Raw genomic sequence first — 19,428 nt, 5'->3', positions numbered from 1 at the left:
AACCATTTCATATGGTATAGTGCGGAACGTGGACTTAGATTTTGATGAAAAAGAAGCTATGGAAATTTTAAAATGTGAACAAGAAATTGTTTCTTTTAAAAGATTGAAACGTTTATCTGGAGAAGGCAAATGGGTAGACTGCGAGACAGTACGACTGGGTATAAAAGGTTCTACTTTACCCCCGTATGTCTTCGGATACGGGTGTCGGTTTAAAGTGGAACCGTACACATTTCCAGTAAGCCAGTGTTCTGGCTGTTGGAAATTCGGTCACCTAATACGAGCTTGCCCGGAGAATAAAATCTTATGCCCCAAATGTGGAGAAAAACATAAGAATTGTGATACTAATACCTTTAAATGTATTAACTGTAAAGGTCCACATATGGCTCTGTTTAAGGGATGCCCAATGTTCGTAAAGGAAAAAGAGATAAGGAGTATAATGAGTAGCAAAAACTGCACATATCAAAAAGCGCTAGTAATATATCTGGAGGAGAAGAAGACAACTGACACGGAAACGGAAGAACTAGAACAAAATAGGAAGTACAATCACGTAGTTACTCAAAATCAAACGTACAAAAATGTACTTATCACAAATGCGATTGTGCACGCTGAAGAGATGGAAACATCTAATGATTCTGAAAAAATCGACAAAGTTGGGAAAGAGGATAAATCGCATAGATCCCAAAGTGAGATAAACGAGAAAAAGAAACGAAAACCTAAGTTAACAAAAGAAAAAGAAGCCGGCAAGAAATTAGTAGAAGTTTCAGAATCGGAAATAGAAATTCCAGAATATACACAAAATGATAATCAGGGATATTACAGCAAATTGAAGGAGACGTCTGATTACAATTTTACAACAAACATTTTACCGAAATTAATACAGAAAGTGGAGGCCATTTTGAAATCAGACAAAGGTTTTATAGAAAAGTTTAGTTGTGTGTGTAGTGTGATTTTTGAAGAGTGTGTACGATGTTTAGTTATATATTTCAAAAAAGAAAGTTTGTTAAGCAGAATTGTCACGTTCATGAGTAACAATGGATAACGTCCAAAAACAGTGTTGTTTGACAATAATGCAGTGGAATGCACAGAGCTTGAAATCCAAATTATTAGAGTTTGAGCTTTATCTTTTACAAGATAAGGTGCATATTGCCTTGATTTCAGAGACATGGTTACACACAGAATTGCAGTTGCGGATTAGTGGGTACAACATATTTCGAAAAGACCGAAATGATGGATATGGCGGAATAGCTATAGTGATACACAATTCCATCAAAGCTAAGGTATGTAATGTCATTCACCAGAATCAGGGTATAGAAATATTAGGTATTGAATTAATGAACTGTGGTTGTCTAAAAAATATAATTTTGGTGTATTGCCGCCCTACGGTACGGACTGTTCAATCAGATTGGGATTCGATATTCTCCTTATTTCGACACAGTTGTTTAGTTGCTGGCGATTTCAATGCACATCATACTACATGGTCCCCCAATAATAACTCGCGTGGTAGGCAAATATATGATGCGGCGATAGAATTCAACTATGTTTCTCTCAATAATAACCAATCTACAAGAATTAAATGGATCAACAATAACTGTCAGAGCTCCTCCCCAGATATTTCTTTTGCTGCAGCAAATATAGCAATTAATTTTGATTGGAGCGTGACAAGTGAAAATTTAGGCAGTGACCATATCTTTATTAAAATGAAATTGAACTATCAGGACGTTTTAAAATTTTCCAGAAAACGAAATATAAAGTTAGCGAATTGGAAAAAATACTCTTCTTTTATTAATGATAATATTATCTATCCTACTAAAGAGACTTGTGTACAAAAATTATATGAAACATTAATTAATCTTATACAATCCGCAGCTGACAAGAGTATCCCTATGACTAAAATATGTAACAATCCTTCGAGTAACTTCAAACCAAAACCTTACTGGAACCCTTCCTTATCGAAATTAGTGGCCGAGCGACGCCTTGCTTTAGCGAGTTTTAGAAAAAATTCTATCCCTAATAATTTAAAAATACTTTAAGAAAAAATCAAAACCTCTAAAATAGCCATAAATCGGGCTAAGTTATTAGGTTGGCAAAAAATGTGCAACAGTGTTAACGAGTCTGTATCAGCCGCCAACATGTGGAGGCGTTTACGTTGGATGAAAGGTTATAGATCTCAAAAAGTCGTAATAGATAAAGTGGATAAAGAAATTTTATTATGTAGTCTTGCACCAGATTTTGTCGTACCATGTAAGCCGACCTTTAGATCGAGGAATGAGAGGGTAGAAGCGAATTTTTCTTTAAGCGAAATGTGTCACTGCATTAAGAAACACGATACGGCGCCAGGTAAGGATGAAATTACTTATTCAATGATTTACAATTTGCCTATTAATGGAAAATACTATTTATTGTATCTATATAATAGAATTATACAGACTGGGGTTGTACCAAATCAGTGGCGAGACATCACTATTGTTCCTATTCCAAAGTATGGTGGCACTGATAATCAGCCCGTTAAATTGAGACCTATATCATTAATATGTTGTCTGTGTAAAGTATTTAATTCTATGATCGCGAGACGTGTTGAATGGTTTATTGAAAAGAATGACGTGCTATCGCCGTTTACAACCGGTTTTCGCCGTGGACAGTCGTGCATTGATTGTTTAGTTCGCTTAGTGACTCAAATTCAATTAGGTTTTACAAACAATATACCCACAATTGCATGTTTTCTTGATATTGATAATGCTTATAATAATGTTCTAGTGGAGAAAACAACCACCATATTAGACAGTCTTGGTATTGGAAAATTAATATGCGAATACCTCTGGAACTTTCTGAGCTATCGGTGTTTAGAAATAAAAGATGATTGTGGTGTCACGTTAAAAAGGTATACCAGTAAAGGATTAGCACAAGGCGACCCGTTATCGCCTCTTTTATTTAACATAACCACTTCTTCGATTTGTAGGGAAATAAAGGCTGTACATATTTGTCAATATGCTGACGACTTTGTTCTTTATAGTAGAAGTAAAAATATATCAACGAGTATAGACAAAATCCAAAACGCTTTAACAATATTAGTAGATATACTTCTCTCCTTAGGACTGCAATTATCAACTTCAAAATCAAAGTTTTGTATTTTTAGTAGAGGACAAATAAAACAACAGTTGCAAATAGAAGTTAATCAATGCCAAATTCAATCTGTTCAGTCGTATAAATACTTAGGTGTATGGCTTGATAGTTCCTTACGGTGGAGAAAACATATAAATATAACGGTTGATAAAGCACAAAGATTTATTAATTTGTTAAAGGTTATGTCGGGTACTTCATGGGGAATTCATCCTGTTCATCTACGTAGAATATATATATCATTAGTAAGAAGTAGGTTAGATTACGCTTCTTTTTTATTTGATAATAGTGCGAAAGTTCATTGTAATAAATTGGATAGGGTTCAGAATCAGGCAATGCGCATAGTTGGAGGGTTTATAAGAAGTACACCCATTCATGTGATGGAAAGCGAGCTCTGTGTACCGCCACTGCATATTAGAAGGAAATACTTAGGTTTAAAGTACTGTTTAAAGGCTAGATCCTGGAAGGACAACGTTACGGTCAATCTTTTAACGCATTTGTATTCTTTTAGACACAACAGTTTTTGGAACAATAGAAAGAAGCCCTTATTGGCGACGACTATTGCGGAAGTTTATTTAGATGATATACATTCTTCTTCTCCTTTAACTATGTTTTCAATGGAAACGTGGGCTACTAATATTGTTTCTAATGATACAATAGTATTCAAGATGGACTGTTTAAAAGAGCCTAAAAAATTACAGGAACTTAATTTGTTAAAAAGTAATGTAATAGAAGAACTCAATAACAAATATTTAGGATGGCGGGTCATTTATACAGATGGTGCCAAAAGCAATAATGGTCGAGGAGCTGCCTTCTATGATCCATCTGTAAAACAATGTGACCAAACTTATCTAAATTGTTTTAAAATTAATTCTAGTATCAGTATAATGTCGTTGGAACTTATTGCTATATCTGAAGCACTTCGGTACTGCAGCAGTCTTGGTCAAAGGAACACAGTAATTTGCTCCGACAGTAGAAGCGCGTTGCAGCATATTGCTCGATGCGCCTCTGGTATCAGAGGTGTATCGATAGCATACACAGTACTTTCCCAACTTTTGATTTTACTCGGAAAGGCGGAGTCATCAGATTGCAATGGGTCCCAGCGCATATTGGATTAAAAGGTAATGAGGAAGCTGATAAGCTGGCTAAAAAAGATATATTAGAGGGAAGAGAATTTGACATTTTACCCGATTATTCAGAATTACTACCAAAATATAAAGTAAATTGTTACCAGCTTTGGAAAGAATATTTTAATATTAGATCATTGGAAAAGGGTATCTGGTATAAGTCCATTCAATGTGAGCCTCCTCATATACCGTGGTTTAGTAATATAATGCTGTCTAGAAAGCTGGTTGTATTAGCACACAGGTTGAGATCAGGACACATGCCCCTAAACAAATTTTTATATATGATGCGAAAAAGTGAAACACCGAATTGTTTAACCTGCGGGACTGTTGAAGATGTACATCATATAATGGTCGAATGTGTTCGCTTCCAACATGAGAGACAAAAGCTTATGGAAACATATGGTTTAAAAAGATATGACATAGGCAGTTATCACAAAATTTTAGTTGATCCATCATCGAAGGCAGCGGTGGATTTGTTTAAATTTGTAGCCTTATATTAGTTAATACAATAATAATAATACTATATAACTACTACAATATGCTGATTTTGTTATGTTAATTCTTAATGTAATGCATGTTTGTATTAGACTAAGAATATATTATGGGACTGATATGTACACAACTAGTACAAAAGTCCCTTAAATAAATGAAAAAAAAAAAAAAAAAAAAAATAGAAATAACGGCTACGGATTTTCCTACATGAGGCATGGCTCTACACGCTCTATTGGCCGAATCGTTTTCAATATCATACCATAACGGTCATTATCAAACAGTACATAAACATAGATTCGTATAACTACTTATTTTTGTCCAGATATCTAAACTATCAGAATCAAAAGGAATCAACAATCGAGGTCTGCTCATATACGATCCGATTAAATGATTTATTCACCGCCGTGTTGCTTCGGTGTCCTCTCTACAACTAAAATATTGCTTATATTTTGACAGAGTGATTCATCCCTCGCCCCTGGGGATAAATCTCACCCGTCTAATTTAATTTTAATGTTGTGCGTGAACAAATTATTGCATTGTCATAACGTAAAACTAAAATGTTATAATGGGATAATCTATCGCATCTGGTTTAGGGGATTTTTTAGATTTGAACAAAATGTTTAATTAATTTTGAGGTGGTGGAGGTGGATTAATTACATTATACACGGAACGATATTTTATTAAATATTGTAACGCTGCATTAATTAATTTTAGATTGCAACAAATTAGGCAACACGTATTAGAAGATTATAACTAGATCATATGGTCGATTCAAATTGGTTTTAAATTTAAATAGGTTTTGAATATTTACCTATTTTTTTATTAGTAGATTACCTAAGACTATTAATTGATAACCAAAACTTTAGTTAATGTTTCTGGTTTGTTGATGATATAATAATCACCTCTTGTTATAAGACCAACCCAATCTGCTGATTATTGGACAACGCTCTAGAAAACCTAAGGTACCTAATCCTGAAAAGTCGAGGAAACCTTTGCTCTACGAAAAATATTTATAAGTTACTAAACATAATTCCTCAAATAATATTTAATACAGTATTTTGAGATCATGTTTAAACTTTATTGTGTAGATACGAAAGAAAGTTATTTTTATAGTGGTTGAACAAAGTAGCGCGGAGCACTTCCAACTTGCACAGTTCTGAAACAGACTCGACGAACAAAAACCGCGACGGCAACTGTTGATGCAAACTTTACAAAAAAGACAAAATTTTAATGTCGGCTGACAAATTTATAACAAAAAAACTTTAACTTTATTTATGATCTTTAATATAAATATAATTGATTATAATGCTGTCGACTGTTGCCTACAGAGGTCACGTCCAGACGACATTAGACCGTGAATGATAACATGAATCAGGCATTTGGTCATATAACAATATAACAAAAAATAAAGGCAAAATTATTTGCATGTGAGAAACCCTGTCGTCATTCCGACATTGTTGGACATCTATTATAAGAGATGTTTGTTCGGACCCGTGCAGACCCCGCGGGGTGAAAGGTGAGTAAAAACCTGGATATTTCTCATATTTATGTCGGTGCACTCGAGAATATTCCCTGAGGTCGGTCGTGCTCGCTTACTAGCTTTAAAGAGATAAGTTCCCTAGAGGTAGTTGCGGTAAGGAGCAATTTTGCACGCAGGTGTTCCTGAGCGTGAGACATCGCCCACCTGACGCGCCCCCTCTGCCTCTTCGCTGCCCTCCGCCCTCTCTGGCTCGTTAATGATGATGTGCTCAGCCAGCAGACTATTTCACTTCTGAATACATCTTTCTCACTTTTGATAGTGCGTCCTTGTCGCTCCTGTGGGTGTTCTCGCTTCGTCTCGCTCGTTTGTCGCTCGACTGGTCGCATCCACCTAGTCAATTCGGCAAACGTGTATCTACTTTGTGTCGGAAATGTAATGGAACAAATGCGGCTGGAATTAGCGTCAGAACGAATGTCGGAACACGGGGTCGTTCTCTCGTCGGATATTTTCCACGCGATGATTTTGATGCGCATCTATGGAGCGGTAATAATATTTGCGGACGACCTTTTATCTGTACATATCCTTTCTTTTATATAATGTACCGTACGAAGGTTGATACACATTACATACAAAGTATATGCAACACTCAATAATTAATAAGCACTGAGATTATTTTTACTGCTTTAATCTATTAATGTGGGAAATTACGGTCTTACCATACTTATGTTTTAATTCGAGGTTTATTTTGTTTGTTAACGATTTTCATGCTGGTGGAAGACTAGGTAGCCTTTATGCGTTACTGGTAAATAAATTTTATAATTAATGTTGACGTTATTATTCCAAAATGGTTTGTATAGAAAGTAGTTTATGTCTGAGATTCTCCATCTTCGTTCGCAACTAAAGATCATTTCATGTGGAAGTGTGAGAAAATGTGTTCATTGATTACAATTACTTTTTCGCTTTAAAAATAGTCCAAATATGCCAACCAAAAGGCTATACTGCTTTTTCATTGCTTCTTTATCTTCCCTTTTATACGCTTTGGAAAGCAGTTGCAAAGCCTATGATGCAAAAAATAGGTTGTTAAATGTCTTGATCCCACGTCGGCATTATCCGCGTCGGGGTAAACCTCGCCTTTTGGCCTCCACGTTTGTCGAGTCATCATCTTTGAATAAGAGGCTAACGTTAGAGAAACGAAGACGTACCATACAAGGTTTAAAATATAGTAAATGGTTGCGGTAAAACAACAAATGTAATAGTTTTTAGTTAGGTACCTTTATGTTACAATTTTAGATCTAGTGATAGCAGTTGATTCTACTTAATTATTTAAAGTTAGGTCGCTGCTTGCCATCGTTCTATTGCAATTATTTTCATATTAAAACAATTTTGTTTTTGTTCAGTAATTTACCAGCTTCGAGACAATTTTCGCCTTATTACTAAGCTGCCTCACTTTGCCTGGTCTTCGGTATATAATACTAAAAAATCCCATGTCTCCTTTTATGACGTTCAGCGTTGTACCATTACTATGTACATCTGAGAAGTTCTCTATAGGAATTTCGATGGTGTGTCAAGTCTACCAATCCGCACTAGGCCAGCGTGGTGGACTAAGGCCTAATCCCTCTCAGTAGTAGAGGACGCCCGTGCTCAGCAGTGGGCAAGTATATAATACAGGGCTGATATTATTATATTACTATTTATATGTTTTTGCATTAGAACACAAAAAATATACCAAAAAGGCTTTCTATCTTTTTCCCTAACTTACTATTATTTAGATTTCTATTACTACTTACCGCTGATTCTTGATTACATATGATAGACTGTGTTCTATAGGTTCATCAATGGGATATATTACTGTTGAAGTTTAATGTAATTATTAACCATGCATTATAGTTATTGGAACGGTAATCTAAGAATGTTCTTAAAGATACAATTATTGTCGTAGACCTTGGTGCACGGCTGGTCTTTGGTCAATAAACCTTTTGACCGCTCACCAATTCGGCTTCGTGAAGCTTTCACGGGGCAGGCGGCAGCGACCGGGATTATTGGGTCATTAATCACCTCACACCGCCGCCGTCTCGGTGGCTCGTGCCTCCTCGTCTGCCCACATTGGTGCCGTGCTGTGTGCCAAATTATCGATACCTAATGCTAATAAAACAAAGCATATTTTTGATTCACGAAACCAATTCTGTTGATAAGTTTTTGTGTAACAAAAGATAGTGTGTAATTCAAAGGTTGCAAATTAATAATGTTCATAAACAAAGCTGTAAATGACCATACAACCAGTAATATGAAATTAAGTAATTTTATGTTTTAAAGACTTTTCAATATTAGAGACCCCTCTATTTAACAATTTTAGCTGGATTAAGTATGATAGGATTTCTTATATGTCCGCACGGCAAAGTCACTATATCTAGTTGACTTAATTGTAAATACAGTTTAATCTAAATATATCTATATAATCTAGCAACGAAACATGTTGCCGTCCTGTATCTCTCCATTGTAGAATTATACCGGTCTTTATAGATTTCCGCACTCTATCCATGAGTTATATTATTTATATTGACTCTACATAAATAATGTATAGGTACACGACTGCACGTAGGTAATACTTGTTAAGTACCTATATTATTTAATTTTTTACACCCAATTGTGACATTGAAACAAGGACGGACTCTACCAAAAATTATAAATTTTAAATTTGTATTGCATATATCGAATATCGATAAGAATTGAGCATCTCTTTGAATTCAACCGCTGAACCCCATTTACACAGGCTACAACCAGCCCGATACCTATACCTACTAGAAATTACCTCATAAATCCGGTATCCTCATATAACAAAGTAGGGGACTTTGTTGTATCCTATACGGTATACAGTTCAGTAACTATGTTTTCATATCAAGTATGGCACTCTAGAACCAGAGTGCGTTAAATATTAAATACTGCCTATGTTGCAGTAGCTTTTCTAGTTATAAGTACGGTTTTTTATAACTATTGACTTAAAATCTCTAGATTATTTAAAACCATGGAAAATTTAAAAATTCAATATGACTTTAATAACTACTGTTACGTTAATGGCTCAATAATGCAATATGTTTTTAACTCTCAAACATAAATTCGAACAAACAGTAAATTAATTGACGTTCCGACGCGAGTTGATTGCTCGCGGGTAAAAAATAACAAATACAAAAATGTAGTTTTTGAAAAGCATGTTTTGTTTGTTTTCAATTCACCGACAGAGGGGCTTTTGCTGATAGATGTTTGAAGTTAAATCTCCCTTTAAACGCTTCAAAATGTGATTCAGTGAGCGCCTTTTGAAAATGGCTTAAGCGAGTGTGACTGAAATGTATTCGCTTTTTTATTGGTTAAAGTTAAACATAAGTAAACCCGTATGGGATAAGTAGGAACTTCAATACCTCTTAATAGGTTTGTGCATTTTTGTATATTATATTGTAATAACTAGTGTCAATAAAGCTATTAAACTTAATCATTGTTTACCTAGATTAATAATTGATTAATTTAACTCTGTCGCAATGGAAAGAAGTAAAAAAATTGGGTAAGTAATTAATTTTACCAAATTGTGCACAAATATAGAGTTCACTGAGAAGTCCTGTAGTCATCATGGTTTACGTCGAAAATATTCAATATCGAACAATCATAGGAAGTCTGCAATTGGACTTTTTAAACTACTGTTAAATATCTGGAAGTAACAGACAATAAAGCTGACGTCACTAAAAACATCAAAACTTTGTTTCACACTTCACTTTTGTCTAATTAAAATCAAACTGAACCGCGTCATACTGGAAACTGAGCGTGTTAGATACTGTGTCCAACCCTTATTTACGGCTGGTGTACAAGACTAGCTTTTACTGCCTCTGAAACAAAGTCTATTATTCTTTATTCTGGCTATTTTGGGGAGGCTGAGGAAAAAAGCACGTGTTCTATTTGGGATTACACGCGACCTATAAACAAAAGGTTAACAATATAGCGTCAGTTGCGATTATTTTGACATGTCGATCTTACTACGAGTGTGGATATTAATATTAACATACTAGCGATGCTGTTATTGCTAACTTTGATGATATTTATTAATCGTATGTGTCATACGTAATATACGTAAGATATTCTTTCTTTTTATATATTTAAAATACGTCTTATTTTTCTAAGGCGTTTTTATATTATGTATATTCCAGATAGTGGTAGGAAACATATAATTTGTCAATAAACTACCTTTATATTTTCCAAATGGAGTGTTGCTCCTAAACCATTATTTGCATGAACATATAGATATATACATATTCGTAAATAAAGAGACTTCTGAGTATAATCGGGGGCTCACATCGCCATCGGACGTCACTATTCGGATCGTCGAATTAAGCCGCACGTTACCGTCGGACGGACGCGCGGGAACCCAGCGTATGCGCTGCGTCGCCATGTGCGGGCACAATAGCCGCATTCCCATGGACTCAGCCGCGGTAAGCTGATTGCGTGACGTCATCGCAACAGGGTTGCACATCCGATACGGAAAATTGTTAAATATTTCGCATATTAATTACTTTGTCGTCGCTTTATGAAATTTTATTGAAGGCAATAGTACAACAGGAAAAATCACTTGTATGGGTAGAATAAATTTTTATTATGAATAAATAACATAGTAACATGGGTCCGGGTTATCAAAAATAAATTATATGATAAATCTTGCGGTCTCTAAGTATTTCCATTTTGCTCAAGGTTTTTCCATAGATAGGTATTTGTTTGTCTTTTAATGACATTTCTCTATAATCCTGATGAAGTCGGTATTAATTCTTTTTCTTCTGCACTACTGCGTGAAATAAGCGTTACATACGTCCTACGGACGGACATGGCGGAATAGATGTTTAATCAAATACGTAACCCTGAAAGGAAATAGAATTGTCACGGTTCTAGATTACTCAAAATTCAAAGAAAATCAAATGTGTTCCTATAAGTGTAATTGAAATCGTTGATGGCTACAGAAGTATTAAATGTTTTTTTGCATACTCTTTAATACAATAAGTATTAGTTTTAACTAATTCCACTTTCGAATTTCCTATAGTTTATAAGGAAATCGGTTTCAGGAATAATTCAGACTTAAATCATCATAATTTGAATGTAGACAATGCCCAGTGTAAATAAAGGAACCCTAGCGTGAGCACGGCCCCTTCAATTGTACGTTATAGATATGTAATGGGATCCGGCTTACCGGGGTCCGGCGTATAAGCGGTTCATGGCTCTATAATCCTACGTGTAAAACAACACGAAGTTACTCGCACAATACAATTTTTACAATAACAGTTTTATATTTGCGACTTCAATGGTAACTAAACATTATGAGATCTTACAGAAAATTATTGGACATTTACTACTTTCCAAAATACGTAATCCCGACCTCACACTAAGTTAGTCTCGCCGAATTTGAAAAAGCAATCGTCTTTAAGTCCAACATTTGTTACGAAAATAAATATTTGCGAATCATAGATATGGTACGAGATTAGAGTGGCTTGACGGTGGATGTGCTACATATAGACAAAATGGCTTTACTGCATCTTATGTTAAGTGAAGAGATGCCCAAAAACATGTCGACCGCCAAGAGATAAACATCACCGGACGGTCGGCACAGTTATGTCGGCCTGCTTAATTGCTTCTTTATGTTCCGCTTGAAGAACCTCAAGTTTAATGAAGGAAGAAATACGTATGCTGGCAAACTATTCGGTATACCCCAGCGTAATGGTCCGACAGAAATATGAATTAATGAACTTTTGGTTCGCGCCGGGACGGAAGACACGACGACGCTGTAGTTTGCCTCAAAGTACTCATTCAAAGGTTAGCGAATTATCACGGTTGCCGAAGTTATGCAAAAAGTAACTGACAGTAACAACTTGGCGTTGCCATTTTGAACACTGAAAAATTTTAAACCTTTCAATTCTTTATATACCCATTATTATTCTTTTAGGACGATATAGTAGCTAGTAAGTATGGTACCCATGTAGGTAAGTACAAATTTCAACAATAACGTGGTGTCGTCCAATATTTAAATTCGATTACGATCCCAAGACAAATGTAGGTACTTAATTCTTGATGCCTTTGAATTTCGACACGTGATTGGAGACTTAGAATGTGTATTACAGACCTGACTATTAAAATGATAACTTCTTAATTTTGCGATTGATTAAGATCTATTACGACTATAGGACTTATTAATTGGTGTTTGATTTTTATTTTCATAGTACTTTTAGACGTTGATTATCTTATAAATTATAAATTAAACAATTTATTAAAATGTACAATAAAATCCAGTTACCTAATCTAACTGTAACTATACCACATCTCATTGTGATGCTTCTGTGTTTTGTCACCAGCGGTACAGCACGAGCGAGGGCCTCGTAAGCCGAAATTGCACGCGAGCTCCTTGAGCTCTCTCCAGGCCCCGACGCTTACTCATGCCCATAAGCCCCACGCTTTGAAGCTATCCCCACCCTCACCGTACGCGCCACTACCGCAACCATTTAATTTTCAAGTAAGTATTTTTTACTTTGTGAAATTAACTGAATACTGACATGCACGGTAATAAATTGTACATTTAATAAACCGAATATTATATTATGAATGTTATTTAAATAGTGGCTTAAGGTGGTAGCTCAAGGTCCATTTTCATACATTTTGTTTCGGCTTTAATCTGGGTAACTAAACAAGTATTGGCAAGTAAAGAATTTAAATTCACGTCTAGTTAGTGATTAGTTCTCGCAGTTGAAGAAAAATGTAAAAATAATTAATAATCATGGATATTTCGGCCTTTAAAATTTAATATGACGAAATTTTAAAGGCAGAAATATCCATGATTATTAATTATTTTTACATTTTTCTTCAACTGCGAGAACTAATCACTAACTAGACGTGAATTTAAATTCTTTACTTGCCAATACTTGTTTAGTTACCCAGATTAAAGCCGAAACAAAATGTATGAAAATGGACCTTGAGCTACCACCTTAAATGAGTATGAATGATCAGTTCAGTATAAGCGGTATGAACGAGCCGGCTCCGCTGAGCACTGCATCGTCGGCGGGCTCTAGCGGCGCGGGTGGAGCAGGTGCACATAGCCCTTTGCCGCTCATCCCGGAGCCATTCCTGGCGCCTCCACCGCCTGGCCTCCTGCACATCCTCATGTCCACGGACAAATGTCAAGTAAGAAGCTATTTTTAACCGACTTCAAAAAAAAGGAGGAGGTTATCAATTCGACGTGATTTTTTTTGTATGTTTGTTACCTCAGAACTCGCTCATTTATGAACCGTTATATATATTGGTAAATTCTTTTGTTATTCGAAAGAATATCTGTGCAGATTGGTCCCATAAAATTTTTTTCAACATCGCTTCAGTAGTTTGGTTTTAAAACTAATAAAACTAGAATAATTATGTCGTCCAAGAATACGAAATCGCGAATTTGGCTTTCCTATGACGTTTTTAGTTATGTTTTTGCATTGAGTTTGGTTGAGTATACTTCTCATATACTTATACATATAGCATAACATCTTTTCCGAGTGTCAGGGGTAGGTAGAGGCGTAACATTTCAGCGTGATAGTCGTACTATGTGTGAAACATATCAGTTTTGTTTTTGTGTTGGGTTTAGTTGACTCTACTTCTTACATGCGTACATATATGTATATAGCATCACACCTTTTCCCCTTTTCAGGGATAGGCAGAGATGTAACACCACAGCGCAATAGTTGTACTATGATCGGAATATATCAGTTGTGTTTTTGCGTTAGGTTTGCTTGAATCTACTTTTTACATACATATATATAGCATCACCTTTTCCCCTTTTCAGTGGTACTCAGAGGTGTAACTCCTCAGCGCGATAGTCGTATCGTGAACAAAACACAACTACGTCATCGAGACGGTCTATTTTTTACTAACACAAAAAAGCAAAAAATAAAAATAATTTTAACAAAAAATTAAACCGCCTTCAAAACTCACTCAAAACAAAAAAATAATTTCACATAACAGATATGTATTGGATACCAATTTTGGAGTCGGTGCCTAATTAAAATTGCTAGTTAAGCTAGATAAATACATTTACGAATATACGAAAACAATGTGCTGCCAGCGTAAAAACTTAGCAAGTCAGATCGTCACCGGAGATGAACGCACCACCGCAGCACAGCAAATGGAAGCTATTAAGGATATATTTAAATTTGTGAACTGTACACTACCCAAATTCTTCCCTTGTTAGATATAGCTGGTCAAATGTTGTATTACACTCCCTGCCTCGAAAAAAGAGGAAATAAAAAGATGAAGCACCATACATGTGCTTGGTATTACACCTTTCACTGAGTATGTTTGTTTGTAGTACACGCAAACCTACTCCTTTTAATTGATTTGGAAGAAATTTAGCTCATAGATGGACTATGCAACAAATATAGCTAACTAGCAATTTTAATTAGGCACCGACTCCAAAATTGGTATCCAATATACACCTGTTATGTGAAATATTTTTTTGGTTTTGACTGGTTTTTGAAGGCGGTTTAATTTTTTGTTAAAATTATTTTTATGTTACAATTACTTGGTACAGACTGCCTCAGTGGCGTAGGTGTATTACGGTCCGGACTAATTCACCGTAGAAAATTTCGATTTCATTAAAAAGTTATTGTGTTAGCATTTGATTGTGCTATGGCCATAACAACAAAAGTTGTTCCTACATTTAAGAATGCCAAACGTAATATAATTCTGCAAACGTGAAGAAATGGAAGAACTCAATATGGCTGCTAAATGACGCTTGTGCGCGGAACCAACACATGAGTGAGTGAAGCGTTTAGATTTGAGACTTTAAGGCGATTCCGGGTAATGAGTCTACTGCTGTTAACAAACATGTGTGATATTCATGAAAGCAACTAAGATATAAAACATACTTTTGGCATACCAAGAATAATCACCTCATTATACTAAAATAAACTGACATTGTAATGCCCAGAGGTAGGTTGACGGTTAAGACAGGGGTCCTCTTCGACTGAATGAAACTAACTTCAATAATGTATTCTGCTCTAGTATTAATAAGATTTTTGATTGCCTAGGAACTGATGTGGAGCGCAAAACAATTGCAGCTTCAAGGAGATCCTACAGTACTACGGCCGCCGCCTAGCGCTCTCGGAACACCTTTGGCACCAACCTGGGAACTTTTACAGGTACCCCACGTATTTTATTTTTAATTTGAATTTCGAATGGTTTATAGAACTCAGTTCGAATCCCATTCTTTGGTGTTCGTATTAAATTGCGATAGCCAATTGAGTACTATCATTATTGTATTAGGTAGATTGATTTTTTTTATACTAAATACAATTCGATCTGTTAATAAATGACCCATACTCACATATAACAGTAGTAAATAAAATAAATACCTATTGTTTTCATTTTGGGGGTGTAAACCGTTGTTTGGTAAAAGTTTTAGGAAAGTCCAACGGAATCCGCTTGGTAGAACGGTTTAAGGGGTGTGTAAATGTCATTCTGTAGGTGGCTTTTTGACTGAAGGGGCGGGCGCGGCTTTGCGATTGGTCGCAACAAGGGTGACTTATCGCCTTGACTTACCCCGCCCATCCTCCACGATGTACTTCGCGACGTGACTAGACGATTGTCATACATACCGTAAAACCGGTGTTTAATAATATTATCATTATTTTAAACCATTTATTTTTTATCCACTCAAAAGTTAATATTTTTTTTATAATCTACATTTTGAAAATTATTTTTGTCATAAAATGACTAAATTCTTTGTTCGTTGAAGGAACTCTACATATTTCCGCCTTTCTCTACATTAGATTAGGTTATAGGATACTGTACGGTTTAAAACTATTCTATTTCTAACTTCATGAACCTGTACTCTACAATAACTTAATAACTTCCTCTACACGTACCTTAAGGTAGGAGAGTCTAGCTGGGATTGTAGTACTTGACAAAATTCTTGTTCTTTTTTTAATGACAGTTTTAAATTCGAAAACGAATACACCATGTCACCTTCCCTCACGCAATTGAAGGGATCATAATATAATGATGAGACAACGCAACGCTAAATCGACGTCGCGACATATTGTTTCACCGCGTATTAACGTTAAGTTTATTGAATCCACTCGAAGAGGGCAAAATGGAAGAATCGGTGATACTGATGAAATCATAGTGCAGTATGCATGTCCATAGGTCTCCATGTTATAATCACATTTTTTTACAAATAACAATTATATGGTCAAAATAAGCTCCTTCTGCGTAGGAAACCAGCGCCCGATTGTTGTTCATGGCTGTGCGTTGGGTGCGATGTCTGGCCCCCTTCCAAGCGCTGGCACCATGTGACCAGTTGGTGCTGCTGCGTGCCGCGTGGAAGGACTTGTTCCTATTGCACTTGGCGCAGTGGTCCGCGCCCTGGGACCTGGCTCCGCTACTCACTGCTCCAACAGCGAGGGCGCGATTACCGCCGGATCCGTTAGCTGATTTAGAACTCAATACTTTACAGGTAAGTAGTACTTTGTTATGTCTATTGTATGAATTATTTCTCTTTGTTTCGAAAATTCACGAAATATAAAAGAGTACTTAACAATCTTTAAAGGATTTACAAGTTATTATTGATCAGTAATACACATAGCACGAGGTCATGAGTCATATCATATAAATACCTAGATATTTAAATATCTAAGTAGATTAAAACGAGATTGTTCCGTGAAATAAATCATTTCTAATTTATATCAATATGTAACTACTTTATTCACATTAAACAGCTTTTTTGTAAGTATTAAAGAAAGTAGATACCAACTATTGTAAAATCTTATGCATTTCAGGAAATATTGTGTCGATTCCGACAAATTGCGCCCGACGGCAGCGAATGCGGTTGCATGAAGGCTATTGTACTGTTTTCACCAGGTTTGTATTTGACACTTCCCATATTATGACTTTGTAAGCATCAGATGGTAGCCATAGCTCATTCTGAAAATTTAATTATTAGCAATACCCCTGCATTTTGCAAGAAGCACGTTATATTATTTATTCTGATCTGGCGACTGAGAGACGATTCTCAATGATCGTCATTATTTCCTTCTGTATTTACCATGTTCAGTGGTGTGTTCGACGTGAAAACAGAAATACCATAATTAAAAAGTATTAATGTGTGCAGACACGCCTGGTTTGAGTGAAACTCAACCAGTAGAGATGTTGCAAGATCAGGCCCAGTGCATTCTTGCGGACTACGTGCGCACCAGGTACACCAGGCAGCCGACCAGGTAAATACAATAATATGCAAACATTTCTAGGTAGTAGGTACCTACATCCATGTAGTTAATACCCTTATTCATCCCGTTTCTACGCTAGTTCACTAATAGTTGTCATCTACACAATAAGACACCCAGATGCTTGGCACTCTAAACTCTTATAAAGTATAAGATATTACTTCTACAATACAAAATCATGATGATTATGACATACATAGTAATGCGTCTTTTTTTCCCCTTATGAGGCGACCCTATTGCCAATAGTATAATAACAGATTATGGCAATCTATAATCTGTTATTATACTATTGGCAGTAGGGTCGCCTATGCCTATCGCCTATACCAATGTACTGAGCAGTACAACTGAACATCAATATGCCCGTCTTAGGAATGGAACCCGCGAACTCAGCAAACCTATAGACGGCACGGCAATGGAACATCGCTAACAACACAGTCAACAACTCAAGATAGAATTTCAGTGTCATTACTTTAAAATAGAACAGCGAGTCCAAAAAGTAGTTTCATGTAATAATCGTTTTATTTAAATATTTTTAGTTAGCTTAAGATTCCCTAAGAGCGCGTGGGAAACTACCTAAGTACTTAATATAAGGTCCGCCGCCGAAATTCAAACCACATGAAATCTCATAAATATAGATATACTTACTTAGATGGCTGACTACTTCGGTGGCGTAGATGTATTTCATGCGCGGTAATGGTACGACACCGATCTGAGGTCTCGAGTACAAATCCCGGGTTGGTAAAAGGGATCCTATCACAACATGCTTGGCGAAAATTGGGTGCCCTGGTTGTAACTTTCCTTTGGGAGATAAAGGCGTAATATGTGTGTGTACCTACCAACTTAAAATACGTACTAATAAAAATATTCAATAACTTTTTCATTATCACTAAAAAGGAATTCTCGACTCAAGTGCCCAGGAGCCCGAGTATGAGTAAACACGGCCCTGTTTAGTATCATTATAGCTTGAACCTGAAAATGAGACACAGGTTACCTGTTTCAAAAAATAAATGTCCAAATTGCATAGCGCTTCCTTTGGATAATGAAAGTGCAATTAAGTAAATAAATATCTACATAAATGACTGTTCGGAATTTTATAAATAGGTATTTGTTTATATTTAATTTTTCCTTATCTGAATATTTATGGTGTAGGCAAAATTGACGAATCAAGTTGTTCCAGGTTCGGGCGACTCCTTCTGTTACTCCCTTCACTGCGTGCAGTGAGGGCGCGGTCCGTGGAATTGCTGCTGTTCCGAGACACAGTAGGAGACGTGTCTGTCGCCACGCTCCTTCACGACATGTACCGCATGCAGCCGGCGCCCGCACCACCGTTCGCCGCCCCACCCACCTCAACCGAACATTGTGCATCCCCGTAAACATAATGTTGTCACCTGTATTATATTAAATTATATAGCTGCTCAACATTTTTATAATGCAGCTCACATATCGACTACTAATGACCGTTAGCACCAATTCACATCAGTGTTATTACCTTATAACTTCTCTGCCTATAAAAGTTTAAATTTAATGTGTTTTAATCGATTATGTAGGTTTCGTTATTCCTAATTGAACATAAAAGTACCCACCTAAGGTTGAATATACAACCAAAAAACTATCATTGTAATATTTATTAATACGGGTAGTTAAAATTTTGTAAAAAAAATCGTCTGAAATTTTAAAACTTTTTCATTAATATTTAGGGGCAATCATAATACAGTTTACAGAAAAATTTGATGAACGATTTGTAAATAGAACATAAACTAGTCAAATAATCTTGTGCATTCAGATCTATTCTAGTCAACTAAAAATATATAATTTATATTATTATTGTAAATGTTAAATGTTATTGTCATATTATTTTATGTGAATAATCAATATATATTAAATGATTATATTGAAAAAATTACCTAGCAGTTAATTCTACCAAATTAATTTTACCATT

At 35.8% G+C, this 19,428-nt stretch overlaps 1 protein-coding gene across 3 annotated transcripts in view; it reads left to right on the top strand.

Moving 5' to 3' along the window:
- The window catches only part of LOC115453976 (nuclear receptor subfamily 2 group E member 1), a 36,946-nt gene extending 17,598 nt beyond the window's left edge, over positions 1-19,348 (top strand). For 2 of the 3 annotated variants that reach the window (XM_037442446.1, XM_037442448.1), the window contains 7 exons: positions 12,591-12,748; positions 13,240-13,413; positions 15,297-15,407; positions 16,484-16,723; positions 17,046-17,127; positions 17,378-17,483; positions 18,667-19,336. In XM_037442446.1, the coding sequence (XP_037298343.1) occupies positions 12,591-12,748; positions 13,240-13,413; positions 15,297-15,407; positions 16,484-16,723; positions 17,046-17,127; positions 17,378-17,483; positions 18,667-18,862 (1,067 nt within the window). In that variant the 3' untranslated portion in view covers positions 18,863-19,336. Of the gene's footprint in view, positions 1-2,047; positions 2,338-12,590; positions 12,749-13,239; positions 13,414-15,296; positions 15,408-16,483; positions 16,724-17,045; positions 17,128-17,377; positions 17,484-18,666 lie in introns of those variants that run through there. The other variant, XM_037442447.1, reaches the window with a different exon arrangement.
- The last annotated feature ends 80 nt before the right edge of the window (positions 19,349-19,428 follow it).

Source organism: Manduca sexta, chromosome 24, assembly GCF_014839805.1.
Source record: "Manduca sexta isolate Smith_Timp_Sample1 chromosome 24, JHU_Msex_v1.0, whole genome shotgun sequence".
NCBI lineage: Eukaryota > Metazoa > Arthropoda > Insecta > Lepidoptera > Sphingidae > Manduca > Manduca sexta.
This window is presented reverse-complemented; position numbering and strand designations above follow the sequence as displayed.